This window comes from Sebastes umbrosus, chromosome 18, assembly GCF_015220745.1.
Source record: "Sebastes umbrosus isolate fSebUmb1 chromosome 18, fSebUmb1.pri, whole genome shotgun sequence".
NCBI lineage: Eukaryota > Metazoa > Chordata > Actinopteri > Perciformes > Sebastidae > Sebastes > Sebastes umbrosus.
In genome coordinates this window covers 19712492-19726188 of record NC_051286.1, presented here as the reverse complement: position 1 = coordinate 19726188, position 13697 = coordinate 19712492, and the positions used below count along the sequence as shown (strand labels likewise).

Here is a 13697-nt window from a genome sequence, read left to right as displayed (position 1 = left end):
CTGCCACAGTATAGGGAGAGAGTATTATTAATATCTCCCATTCATCAGAGAAAATAGCCCACAGTACTTCCTCCCTAAATCTGTTATCTCATACTCATTAATCTCCTCAGAGATTGGATTGCAAAAGAAGATTACTGCGACAGCAGGATTTACCAGGGCAGCGGGTCACTGCATATGTTTTGGAACCAGTGGTGCTACCATGACGTATTTGGATTTTAAAGGATTTATTGATAATATTTTTATGTAGACGAATATTTAAAAAAAATTAAAATTAAAAAATAATACATCCACAGAGCCTGAAAAAAAATATTTTGATTATGAATTAATTATTATATAAAATTTTGGCGGGTGCAAAATGGATGTTTTGTTTATCTCTGTGGAAGATATCTGACGTTTGGTTCCCACTTCTAACAAGACTTGTGAGCCAATAGTAAAGATGTCATCATACATACACGTCACGTGGTATCTCTGGGTCATCAGTTAGTGTGGAAAAAATGGATAAATGGATAAATGGCTGAGATTGATGGCAAGTGCCTGGCAACGACTTGTTGTGAAGTAAATGCGATGGAACGGGGGAGGGAGAAGGCGACATCTAGTGGCTGAATGTTATCAGTAGCACTTTTAAAATAAGGCAAAAAGTTATGCTTATCCCGCAAGTAAATCTTCCATTTAGTGTTAATGGAGCACTTCCACTTGACAGAGGGCTGAGGACATTAGATAAACACTTTGAAATGTCAAACAGGAAAAACGAGCTCATGATTTGAGTGGTTTCCCCCTTTAACTAAATAGCTACAGCATTGTCCCGGTGCTACAATAAGCTGCAAACACACATCAATTACTTTGCTCAAACAGAATCAGAGTGTGAGATGTTTAGTGTGTTTTCTAAGTCTCGAAAAAAAGTTTGTGAATGTCAGCAGCTTTCGCCGTCAGCTCGACAGATTGTGGAAATGCACAGCGCTGAATGTGTAAACACGAGATGAATCATTCCTGTCAACAAGGCAACGCAAGCAAGCTGTGTGGGGAAATATGTGGCTATCTGCAATTCTGGTCTTGGCTTGCACCAGCCTTTAAATCTCTATCTTTGCAACCAGTAATGACCTTTGTAACGAGAATTATCTAAATTTATACACCCGGTCAATCAGATATAGAATTAGAAATAGTAAAACGGGGAGTGTTGTTTACACTAGGAAGCTTCAAAGCCACGCTGTGTACTCAGCAGAAGCTCTTTAACTAGTCAAAGTCCTAATTGCACGGTAGAGAGATCGAAACCGCTTATAACTAATTCAAGCACAAGCCACGATTGCAACCAAACACTATGAAAATACATAGCTTGAACACACAAACCATGCATTTGTGTCAGTATTATACAGAGGAAATCACTGTTCATCTGTTTGATAAAATGCAAACACATTAAGCTTATGAAATATAATGTATTATTATAGTTTTAACCACCCAACAGTATACAGTATAGTACTGTAGGTTGCTCCACCATGACCAGTTACAACATTTAAACGCCTCTTACACATTTAGGTGCCACTTTCTAATAATCACCCATAATAACTTTTTTAAGCTGTAACAAGTGACTTTATCAATCTATAAAAACTAATGCTTTATAGATCCATTATAAGCCATTAAAGGGGAACTCAAACAATGTTACACTACAAGTTCAGTTTACTCATCATGCAGAGTAATAGTCTGTGAAAACAGCGGTAAAATGGCCTCTGTGGTTTAAGAGGGAGCTTTCCAAAGTTTGCAAAAATAACCCTAATGATGTCATCAAGGTTATGGTTTGGGCTTGAGAAGGGCTTGTTTGGGCTTCTATCAGAAAACCTTAACTGGAGGCGTGAGGTTTGACTTAGTGGACATTTGTAGGCAGGATGGGTCTAATGCTGAGTTCAATTTAACTCGGAAATCGAAGGTCGGAGCTGGGAATGACACACGTCACACCCAAGTTGTTCCAATACAACAAATCTTAAACTAAATGGGGTTTGCTCTAGCCAGGTTAGCCACTGTTAGCAATACCAGTTGATAACAACGCATTACGCCGGTATTTTGTGCACACAAACGGCGTGGCAACATGTCCACAGATATAAGTTGGACAGTGCTGTGTGTATGGCTGATTTAATGAGACACAAATGAGGCAGAAGTGCTAATAAACAGTATTTACTGCAGCTTCTTTACTGTTGATGCGCGGAGCAGCCATCTTGGATTTAGAGATCCGGGTTGGTGAGGTTCGTCCGACTTTGCGAGTTGAAAATCCGACTTCAGGGGGCATTCCAGTTGAAGTTTCCGACTGGGAACTTGGAAATTCTGACTACCTAATTCAAATGGAATGCAGCATAATAACAGACCAGTCCAGCTGTATCATGGGAAATGTAGGCGTTTTTGGAGTTTGACCCATATTAATCACTAAAAGTCTAGTGTCTCGGCCACTGCTGCTTTGACCTTTCTCTTCTAAATATATGTCTCTTGTGAGTTCCCCAACTTTATTGAAGTACATTACTGCTGTCGGAGTACCCCTTTACTAAGATCAACTTTGGGTTGCCAAGTTGTGAAAGATATATCTAGCTGTTGAGTCATTTATAAAGTCTAATAAAGGGTCAGACATTTCTTGTTTTTTAAAAATCCATCAGCAAAAGTTGGAAAGTAATTATAAATGTACACACGTAATTGATCAGTGTTTCTTAGTAATCATCAAGTATGCAGTTGACGATGTTACTAAGTTGTTGTTAATAAATGAATTATGGTCCAGATGCCCTGTAACCCATTTCCAGAAGGTCAGAGGTCAAATGATTAATTTAATTAAAAAGACAAAAAAACAAAAACAAGTGTGATGCCGGGGAGGATAAACACCCCAAAGTTGTTTTTATTAACGGCTTTTAACTGATCTACAAAGCATCTGTAAAGTATTCATTAACCTTTAATAAGTTACAACTTATAACCACTTACTAGAAAATGGTAACCACATTAGAATGCATCAGTGATAATTATCCAATAATATGTATTTTGCATGATGAAGACATTACCTTTTTGCAGACCATATTCTACACTTTTATTTTATATCATTTTGATTGCAGGACTATTCACTTTGAATATATTTACATTGAGACATGTCTACCCGTTACTTACATCATTCACGCCACTAGAGGTCAGGCTAGCATTCACTAGCTCAGGTCTATAAGGGGAAACGACCTGTCCACTCTTGTTCTTGCATCCTTTATTTGCAGGATAGCAAGTTGTCATTTTCAGACGCGCTGTGATTATAAACTGTTGACAAAAATCTGAATACACGGTGCCACAGTAACACATCTATTTTCCATTTACTTACCTTTTTGATGTAGCTGCCTGAATATGAATATGATTGGCTTAGGAAGCTCACAGTACCTCGCTTGTGAAATCACTTTCATTCTTCAATAACGTCTCATCTTTTGTCAGCTCAGAGGAATCAGCTGGAAGACGAGGCAGGGCGCGTATAAAAATGTGTCCTCTAAACCAAGAAACACAAAACAGTGTAGCAGCAGGTGTTGTTGAGCAGCGACGGATGACTTTAAATTGTCATTGTGTGCCAGAGGATGTTGATTTATCCTGTTTTAAGACATGGAAATAGACAATTTGGGCCATGACAGCAGCTGCATGCCTTGTCTGATAGACATAACCTTAATCAGGATTACTCACATGAACATGACAGGTTGAAGATGTCTGGGCACACACACACAGCCACACATGTGCACAGATGTTGGTCCACATACACACAATGTATGAACAAATGCAATCTGAAGTGATTTTCTTCCTCAAAGACAGCATGAGGTCAGCAGAGCCTTGCTGAACTGCAATGTTGTCATACTGAACAGAAAAATAAAGGACTGCAGTTGAGGGTCTCTCACAAGAGTGCCACCAGGAAAATTATTGGACTAAAGAGCTTTTTCCTCGTGCCTCATGTGTGCAATCACTTAGATGAAGTGGGGCTGACAGAGCGGTTCAAATGGAGCAAAAAAACCTTTTTCTCCTCGCTCATTTGGAATCCATTCAAGTTCTGTCGGTGATTGCAATCTCGTGATGAACTGGGGAGTGCTTTTGTCAGGGAACACTGGCTGGGAGTGTACTGGAAGTGGAAAATAATTGTTTTTTTTAATACATGGATATGAAAAGGACTGAAAAATCTCCACACATCCCCAGAGCTGGAATCACTTAGAAGTGGCTCGGGGGATGAAAAGCCGTCTCCCGTCTTCCTGTCAAATATCAAAGAATATGAATCCGTTGATAAGCCATCAGAATGTAATTTTACGGATTATTCCATTGAGACGTCAGAGATCATGTTTGACTTTAGATTTGCATTTCATAATTTAATGAATATTTGTAACATAATACCAATGTAACACACACTTTTATAATTGTATAAATTAACTAGGGCTGTCAAAGTTAACGCAGTAAAGTGTTAGCGCAAATTAGTTTTAGCGCCAATATTTTTTTTTTTTAACACATTAACAAAACTTGCAATTTTTAGGGTGTAGTGGGCTCAGTTTTAAAGCTAGTGAGTGAAGATACTGGTATCTGAAACTAAGAAACCTAAGGAATCTATTGGTACCAACCATGTCACACTATCGTGTTGAGATGGAGGCTAAATAACGCTCCAAACCTACGCTAAATTTTGGGGAGGAAAAACTGGCATGGCCATTTTTAAAGGGGTCCCTTGACCTCTGACCTCAAGATATGTGAATGAAAATGGGTTCTATGGGTACCCACGAGTCTCCCCTTTACAGACATGCCCACTTTAGGATAATCACATGCAGTTTGGGGCAAGTCATAGTAAAGTGAGCACACTGACACACTGACAGCTGTTGTTGCCTGTTGGGCTGCAGTTTGCCATGTTATGATTTGAGCATATTTTTTATGCTAAATGCAGTACCTGTGAGGGTTTCTGGACAATATTTGTCATTGTTTTGTGTTGTTAATTGATTTCCAATAATAAATATATACATACATTTGCATAAAGCAAGTATATTTGCCCACTCCCATGTTGATAAGAGTATTAAATACTTGACAAATGGCCTTTCAATGTACATTTTTCAACAGATAAGAAATTTGCAATTAATGGTGATTAACTATGGACAATCATGCGATTAATCGCAATTAAATATATGAATCGATTGACAGACATAAAATGAACACATCACACCTCTGTTTCGGTAAAACTGTACAGTACGACAAGGTGTAATGCTGCATGTTGTGTCATCAACTAGCTTTGTGCCGATCATGGAAAAGAACAACAAAGTCAAATAGCAGTTCACAATTTATTTACTGAATAAATTTGGACAAAACACCAGAATCTGTTACGATACAATCAGAACATCTGAGGCAGATATCCCACCATGCACCACCCCCCTCCATGAAACAAAAGAGGACTAAAACATTAGCACCAAAATCAGCACCAACTTAAATAAAAGGTAGCTCAGTCTACAAAAACAATAAAAGCAAATAGTTTTTTTTTTTTTATTGAAAAGCAACTCAGAAAAGTAGCAAATTGAGAATTTTCATGTTTTTAACTTTTCTTAAAAAACAAGCACCCTCCTCCCCCCCACCCTTCCCCTCCCTGCTAGGCAGGCTATAGCATTCATGGGGCACATGCCGATGACTAGATAAAAACACAAATTCAAGTAACATTGAGATACGACAAAACATGTCCACTGGTACCCATTCTGACCGTTTCACAGAACCTACGCAGGCAGTAGAAAACTAACATGGGGGTCCTGGAGTGAACATGTTCATAGCAATACTATCACTGAATATCTCGTATCAAGTTTTTAAAAAGAAATGAGGGAGACCGGGTGGCGTGGGCTGTCGGGGGCACCGGAATACTGGCACAGAAGATATTGTGTATTCCAAAAAACTTCAGACAGACATTTTCCTCTCTGCGTCTGTCCTGTGTCAAGATATTGCCTACATCATACATGAAAAAGGAATCTCTGAATAAAGAAAAACCCTGCAATGTAGTTTTTAAATATATATATTTATATTTATTTATATATAATATATATATAGCTGTTACAATTTAAATAAATGTTACGTTCTCGTTCCTACAACTGAAGAATTTAAATAAGAGGAAGCTAATTTTTTTTTTAGGAGGTGGAATCGTCCATTCACACAACACATCAAGTGCATGATGCCAGGGTTTGGAGACAGAACTGTTTTTAAGATTGAGGTTTTAGGGAGTGATATTAAAGCAGCAGTAACAACACAGTGGAATAGCTTAAAAACAAATAAATGACTGAAAGTAATGTTGCTGAAAAATAAAAAGTGTGGTGGTGAATGAAGTGTGGTAAAGATGAGGCAGAAACATACAAATGACTGAAAACAAGGCCATCAAGGAGTTTAGTGACTATGTCAGAATTATCGATAAACGGAGACAAATGAGACGACGAAACAAAACTGAACCATGAAACAAAGACGACGCCAACCATGTTGATGATGATGAGAAAAAGCCTAAGCTGCTCCATTTATTAACCAATGGTCCCAGGTCAGATATAATCACCGTGTATTTGTTTAACAATAGAACTTGGGGTTGTGATTCCTGACCCTGGGTCTGTGGTTTTAAATTGGTACCACCTAAAGCTATGACAAAAAAACAAACAAAAAAATCTGTAAGAAAAGGTGTGGTGTTGCACTTTGTCAGTTCACTTTGAATTGCTCTCCTTGGTTTCCTGTGTTCTTTATGTCCCTTCATGCTTTCCATAGTGTCAAAAATGGTGAATGTGTCTACTTTTATGAGCACCACATTAAACCAAACAGATCCAAAAAAAGAACATTTGCTACATTGTTTGCAACTTGCATGTCTGGCGGCAGCGGCGTCCCCGAGTGGGAGCTCGCGTCGCCAGGCGACGTATAGATGCCATTTGTCATGCCAGGCTCAAGGTTTTCCATGAAAATGGTGGAAAAAGGAAACAGGATGGAAACACCTTTATTATGAGTGACAAATGTTCACCTATTAATCTCTAAACTACTGTTTTTTGGCTCCGCTGTGTGAGCGTTGGCGAGCCGACCGTGGCGGAGTCGTCCGTTTTTTTGTGCTTGGTGTTTTTGCTCAGCTGAAGAACTGCTCCAGCTCCTCTTCCATGTTCACCTCAGGCACCATCTGCTCCTGCTCTCGCTCTCCTCTGCCGTGCACCGCGGCGCCCCCTAGTGCTCCGGAGGAGGCGAACCAGGGGTGCTCCAGGATCTCCCGAGAGGTGAGGCGCTCTGCGGGTTCCCGGCGGAGGATGGAGCGGATCAGGCACTTGGCCTTGGGTGTGAGCGTCTCGGGGATGTTGAAGTGGCCCCTGCGGATTTTGCTGAACAGAGAGCCCGGCTCGACGTCGTGGAAAGGGTAGCGCCCCACGAGGATGGTGTAAAGCATGACGCCCAGGCTCCAGACGTCAGCTGCCTTCCCCGAATAGCTGCCGTTGGCATTGAGGATCTCGGGACTGACATAGGCTGGGCAGCCATGTTTGTCTGACAAGGAGTCATCATGACCGTCCAGGATATATGTGTCCTCGAGGCTCTCCAGCTTCACGAGGCTTCTGGAGACACACAGGGGGAAACAAAAACACACTGAACATTATTACACCGCTTTACAAAACAATGGATTACACAGAATAATCTGTTAATGTAAATGTTAAGTGATAATTGCTATCATAGTTCCAATCTTTGGATGCCAACTAACAAAAGATGAAATACAAAAAAAGACACTCAAGTGGTGTAATTTGCTCTGATGGGCATTTTAAGTGTTTTAGATCCATCGCTTTTGGATATCAGAGGAAGTAGAGCACATAATGCTCAAGGCTTACGTTTGACATTTCCTTTCACTTAGATAAAAGCCCGGCCAAAAACATTGACGTCGAAATAGGCTTTCCAAAAAAGACCTCCACAATTCAAAAGAAACACAATTACGGGTGACTGATCGTCTTAAGTTGCAAGCACTGAACTGTTCTCAGAGAATCAAGGACCTGACGATGTGGATTTTTTTTCTTTCTCTCCTGCTCTTCCCCCTTCAAAATAGCATCTATTTGCATTCTTCTCTAAACCCCACAATAGCAGCTACAATACCCTTGAGTGCTGATAATAATGGCTGGTTGTTCAGAAGCGTTGTCACTAAAGAATCTGGAGAGGCTCGGGCAAGAAAATGTTCCATGTGCATGGTAAGAGACACTTATGGGGTTGTGCAAATGCTGCCATCTGCGTGTGAGGTCCACGAGATACGATGCGCCAGACAAAGAGCCGGGGTGTGCGATAGATAGTATCTACTGGGAGCAACTGGGAAAACGGAAACCAAGAAGCACTGGTGTGTTTTTTTGCCAAATGTGACATGTGCATTCACCTTCACATTAGCCCACTCACTGGTTCATTGTCAGTAGTGGTAATTTACTTTCATTGATATGCCGTAGAGCGTTTTCACATTTGCAAATCGGGGGGAAAATTCTTTTGTTTCCTTGAGCCAAATGCCCATTGTTCGTGCGAGAGAAAGAGCGATGAGCTTTTTTAAATACTGCTTTGATAACAGCTCATTTGGAAGAACATGTGCAAACATGCTACTACAGCTAAGATGACTTAGAAATAATAATAAAACAAGACTTTAACAGTAGTTCATTGTCTTTTTTTAAGCTATATGGGATGTAACACATGCTGATCCTAAAATGCCCCATGAGCTTGGTGCAGGAGGAGCAGATCAACAGTAGCTGTGTTGGATTCCACTCGAGGCCAACCTTTGACCGTTGCTCTTTAAACAGCCTGCTGTTTGGTCAAAGGCTAACAGCGGTATGACAAAATCAGGTCAGGGAGCTAGAACATGCTGAGGAGGCCTGCTCAGGTATCATTTTATGTCTGGTCTTGTTCCTTTTCCTTCACTACAGCCTTTTGTCACACACTTGGGTTCAGGCCCAGAGCAGATCTCAGTGTCTCGGTCTCTAAAACGGTCCACTGAGCCCGGAGGACTGAAAAGGTGTACGAGAATTCTTGACAGGCCATATAGTAAATGTGACCCAATACTGCCCTGCACTATCACTCTTAAAATTCACCCAACATCAATCATTTAATGGGAGGGGGGCGGGGGGGAGGCGTCCCAGCTCATGAGCAGTCTGGTGTGACATTCAAGGTCATTGGACCCGTACATGAGGCAGCTCAACTTCCCTTTTCCACAGTTAGTGCCAAAGTCTGACGTCACACTCTCAGATAGAGGGCATCGATGTGCAGTCTGTAGTCTGACAGATCAGAACTGGCTGTAAAGAAGTTTCCCTAAGAAACTTCAGCATTGACATAAGTAAAAAAGTGTAATAAAATATTAATTTGACTGAAGCAACATCTTTCAAAAATATTTTCATTAATAAAAAAAAAAGGTGCTCCCATGTTGCTGTGGCAACAGATGCCTGGATTTTATGCGTGTAGTTTTCAAATGCTGCCACCAGGGGTCAGCAGACCTGTGTTGTGTAAGTGTGATTCTACAGATTTCTCCTGCTGATCACTACAGAAGTGCAGCAGTGGCAAAAGCTTGCCTTAATTGGTCGTCTGTCGTGCAAAAGCTAGTCCTGGTAACTTCTTTGTCCGTGCTGGAATAACTGCAAAAATATGTGATCCCATATGCCATATATTACCCTGATATATGCGTCATACCCATTACTAAATCTACCAAAATAGCTCGGAGAGACACAAAGGGCTTATGTTTCCTGTACTCTGCATAACATCTGGGAGAGGCATGCCAGTCTCAGATCGTCTCAGTTTACACTATCCTCCGTGTAAGCTGAGACATAACAGCGGTACCACTGACACGGTTACATTATGCAGTTACATCACATGCAACATGTTCAGATGAAACAAAGAAAAAAAAAGCCAAAGTGATAGTTGATGTGCAACAGAGACTTATGTTTTCTGCAGAACTCACCTGTCCTCATTCTTGAAGACAAACTTCCTCAGTTTGAGGTCGCGGAGGACCAGTCCGTTGTCGTGGCAATGTGCCACAGCCGAGGCTATCTGATAGAAGAGTCTGGCAGCCTCGTCCTCCCGCAGCTTCTTGCAGGTGCGGACGAAAGAGTGCATGTCGCCATAGCTCCTCTCAAAGAACACGTAGGCTCGAGTCTCCCCGAGCAAGATCTCCAGGATTTGGTTAATATGCTGGTGCTGGCCCAGGGCGAAGTAGGCCGCCAGTGACTCCTGGTATCGGCCAATGTCAAAAACCTGCAATCATAAGACGAGACAACATTTAAATTCACAGACTACATTTTAACCAAGTAGATTCTTTTTTTAATCTAGGGTGATTTATGAGTGTGACTGTCTCATTAGGTGGTTGTTTTGGTGTCAGGATGTTTCCCACTTTGGAGACAGAACCATTAAATCTAACTGCAAGAGCTTCAAATTGTCCTTTAATTTACACAATTAACCGCATTCTTGTGAGACCAAACTTGTGTTTACTCTTTTGGCAGAGGGAAGTAAGCCCGCACAGAGGGAAAAAGCATCGTGTTAGTGAGTGGTATTGTACTGCAGGCAGGGGTTGCAGTGTCTCTTTTGTTTCCATAGTAACCCCCCATTGACTTTCAGCACAACCAGTTCAGGTGAGAGGGCTCCTCTGCTCGCACTAGTCAATACAAATACACCCTGCAGCTCTCCACATCTGAAGTTGTGACCTAGGCTTCCAGCTTGGAAGGATTGATCAACCCTGGAAGTGGGGGATTGATTGGTGCTGCATGGAAACCGGCACAAAGGGAGAAGAGGTCAAAAGGCAGTTAGCTCACAGGGCTGAGCCAAAGGCCATTAATTTGTTATTGCCATGACGAAACATTATCTAGAGCGAGTCAAAAGGTACGGGTTATTGGATATGTCATGTCTTATGAGTCCAACGGTGCATATAACTATCTCTCGATTCATCAGGGCCACTTAGGCCTGCTTAAGCTGGACTGTACCTCAGGGACACTGCCCTTATAATCTGTTATACACCAAAGTCAATACGGGCTATAAATGGTGGCGAGGGAAGGCCACGAGCTTGTCCTTAACCTTGAGGGAAAGTGGTTTATTTCTTATGGGTAAAGGGGGTCAATGCTGGAGCCAATGTCACAGCAGCTGGCTGAACTTTTAAAGTTCCCTATAGCTCCTGTTTGCTTTTCTCTCAGTGCTCAAAAGATTACAATCCCACTAATATGTGCCAATATGACCATGCATATGCAACCAAATATAAAAAACCAAAGGGTGAAATCATACGATCATAGCATTGCACTATGAAAAGAGAGAAGCCATGGGTAAGCGAGAATAGCACTGAGAGAGGAGAGGAGTGTGTGCGTGGTTACTCACTCCTTTGTCAACGTTACATCATGCAATCCAAACCACGCAGCTCGCCCCATTCACTTTTTCCATTAGGCTGCTGAGCCTGCTCTCTATTTACAATGCAAGCAATTATTAAAAAAAGTTCAGGGGTGGACTATGCTGCACCAAAGTATATTTCTCTGTATGGTATGATCATTACATTTGGGCTCATATGCATTGAAATAATAATATTATTTGTAGAGCACTTTTTGTGTGCTTTCCAAGGAAAATTCACATCATATACAGCAGAATACAATGAAACATAATTAAATAAAAAAATGGGAAAAATAAAGAAACAAGCATATACATATTCATACAATTACATATGCACATACATACACATCAGCACACAAGCATACAAAAGACTAGCAAATAAAGCCATAACCATGCATATGTATGTAGTGAATGCAAAAGGTGAGAAACCTTATGATCATTACATTTGGGGTCATATGCATTGGAATAAAGCCATATCCATGCATGAGTGTAGTGAATGCAAAAGGTGAGAAACCTTATGTTCTTATCTCACATTGCTAAAGCCCTGTTTGAAGTAAATCAGCATATAAAAAGGTACCATATTGCTTGTACTAACCTTACATACGAGCTCTTCCCCGCTGTGCAGGTGGGCGGCTCTGAAAACGTGGTCTCCCTCCAGCGGCTCCAACAAAAGGTAGTCCCCGATGCGGGAGATACAGTGCGAGGAGTCCGGGGTCTCCGGCGGGCTGGGGGAGCCGAGGTTGGGGCTGAAGCTCTGGTGCGACTCGGTAGTCCTCAAGCAAGACAATTCTTCAAAATCGTGCGATTTGTGCCTCGATCTGCCATAACGTGAAATGTTAATTGGATTTGACCTCTGTATGTTCATGAGGAATTAAAGTGGGATAACTCCACAAAATCAGAGAGAGGGGGAGGAGGATGGTGGATGGGGGGGCCTTCTTGTTCTTCTTCTTCTTTTCCTCCTGGATTAGGTGCACCACTTTTGTTGGAAAAGCACAAATGCTTTAGTAAATGTTGAATACAAAAAAAAAAAAAAAAAAATTTAAATGCACCTTGCTGCAGGATAATGTGGCAAAGCTGGCTCCTTGGTGTTCATGCACACAAAAGGTAGTATGTGTTGCAGAGTTCAGCTGTTCATTTGCACCCCTTTGTTTTCCATTCAAGGAGATAAGGCCAGGCTAAAAAATGACTGACTTACTCACTCCAAGTCCACTGAAAAACCTGCTGCAATTTCATGAACGTTAGCTACTGGTAACAAAGGAGACCTATAAGTGAGCTTTACAATGAATGAAAGGCTGAGGCGAAGTTAAACCTGCAGCAGCAGCAGCTTGTATGTCTGCTAGCTTATCTCACCGGTTTAAATTGTTAATGGCACGTTTCGTAAAAATGGAAACAATATTGCAGCTTTTGCATGCACACGAAAGAAAAAAAAAAAATATACAAAGCAAGTTTTTTTGCAAAAGCTAAATATAGCTTTAAGCAGACAGACAAATGGACTGGCTAGCAGGTGCAGAGCTAACTAGTTAGCTTCCTTCCAGGTCAGTGCGACGGCCTAGTGTTCTCCAGGATCACATATATCCATGCACGGCACGGTGACTGTCTTCTACCACCGAGAGCAGAGAAAAGCCCATAAAGCTGCAGCTCTTTGTGTGTTGCGGAGAGTCGTCGACGTCCTCTTGGTCTAGTAGTCCAAATGGAAACAAAGTATCTTGTATGTCTGCTGTTTAATGCTGTAAAGAAAGGAAGGAAGGGACGGCCGGTAGACTTTCCCAGGCCTATCCCTTGATTCAGCAGGACATCCTCTCTCTCTCTCTCTCTCTCTTTGCTTCTTACGTGGCTGGGAAATCTAGTCCATTCAGGCTGCACACACTTCACACACTGCGCCTGCTGTACAGAGAGCCGGAGAGCTGCTGCCTGCCTGCCTGCAGAGGGGGCTTCTTCTTCTGCACACACACACACATGCATGCATGAGGGTGCAGACCTGCCTCCTCTGACGTCACTCCTATATCTGCAACCCCATTGGCTCCCTGACTCTGAGTTATAATAATATGCAGTGCAGTCATGTGAGAAGCATGTAAGTGTGTGTGTGTGTGTGTGTGTGGCTACACCCCCAGGAATCTAAATGCATCACACGCTGGTAAATTGGATGGGGATGCTGGATGGTGGATGGTGGATGGATGTGGAGGTGGAGGGAGGAGGGGGGAGGAAAGTGAGAGTATAGCTACTGTATACGTGCTGTGTTACAAATGTGTTTCCTCCTGAAATGTCATTCAAGGGAAAGCAAAGGGGGGGATCCCTCTCTCTCTCTCACAATAGCACACACAGATATATACACACCATCCTGCACAGCTATATACAGTACTGATGTGCAGGTTGCATCGACACCA

The 13697-nt window shown here is 41.8% G+C and overlaps 1 protein-coding gene across 1 annotated transcript; it reads right to left on the bottom strand.

Moving 5' to 3' along the window:
- Positions 1–5277: 5277 nt before the first annotated feature.
- trib2 (tribbles pseudokinase 2) lies at positions 5278–13288 on the bottom strand. The gene is made up of 3 exons (XM_037750982.1): positions 11909–13288; positions 9908–10200; positions 5278–7553 (listed from the first exon to the last, which is right to left on the bottom strand). Exons 1-3 carry the CDS (start codon positions 12176–12178, stop codon positions 7079–7081), a joined length of 1038 nt encoding a protein of 345 aa, XP_037606910.1. The 5' UTR covers positions 12179–13288; the 3' UTR covers positions 5278–7078.
- Between the last annotated feature and the right edge of the window lie 409 nt (positions 13289–13697).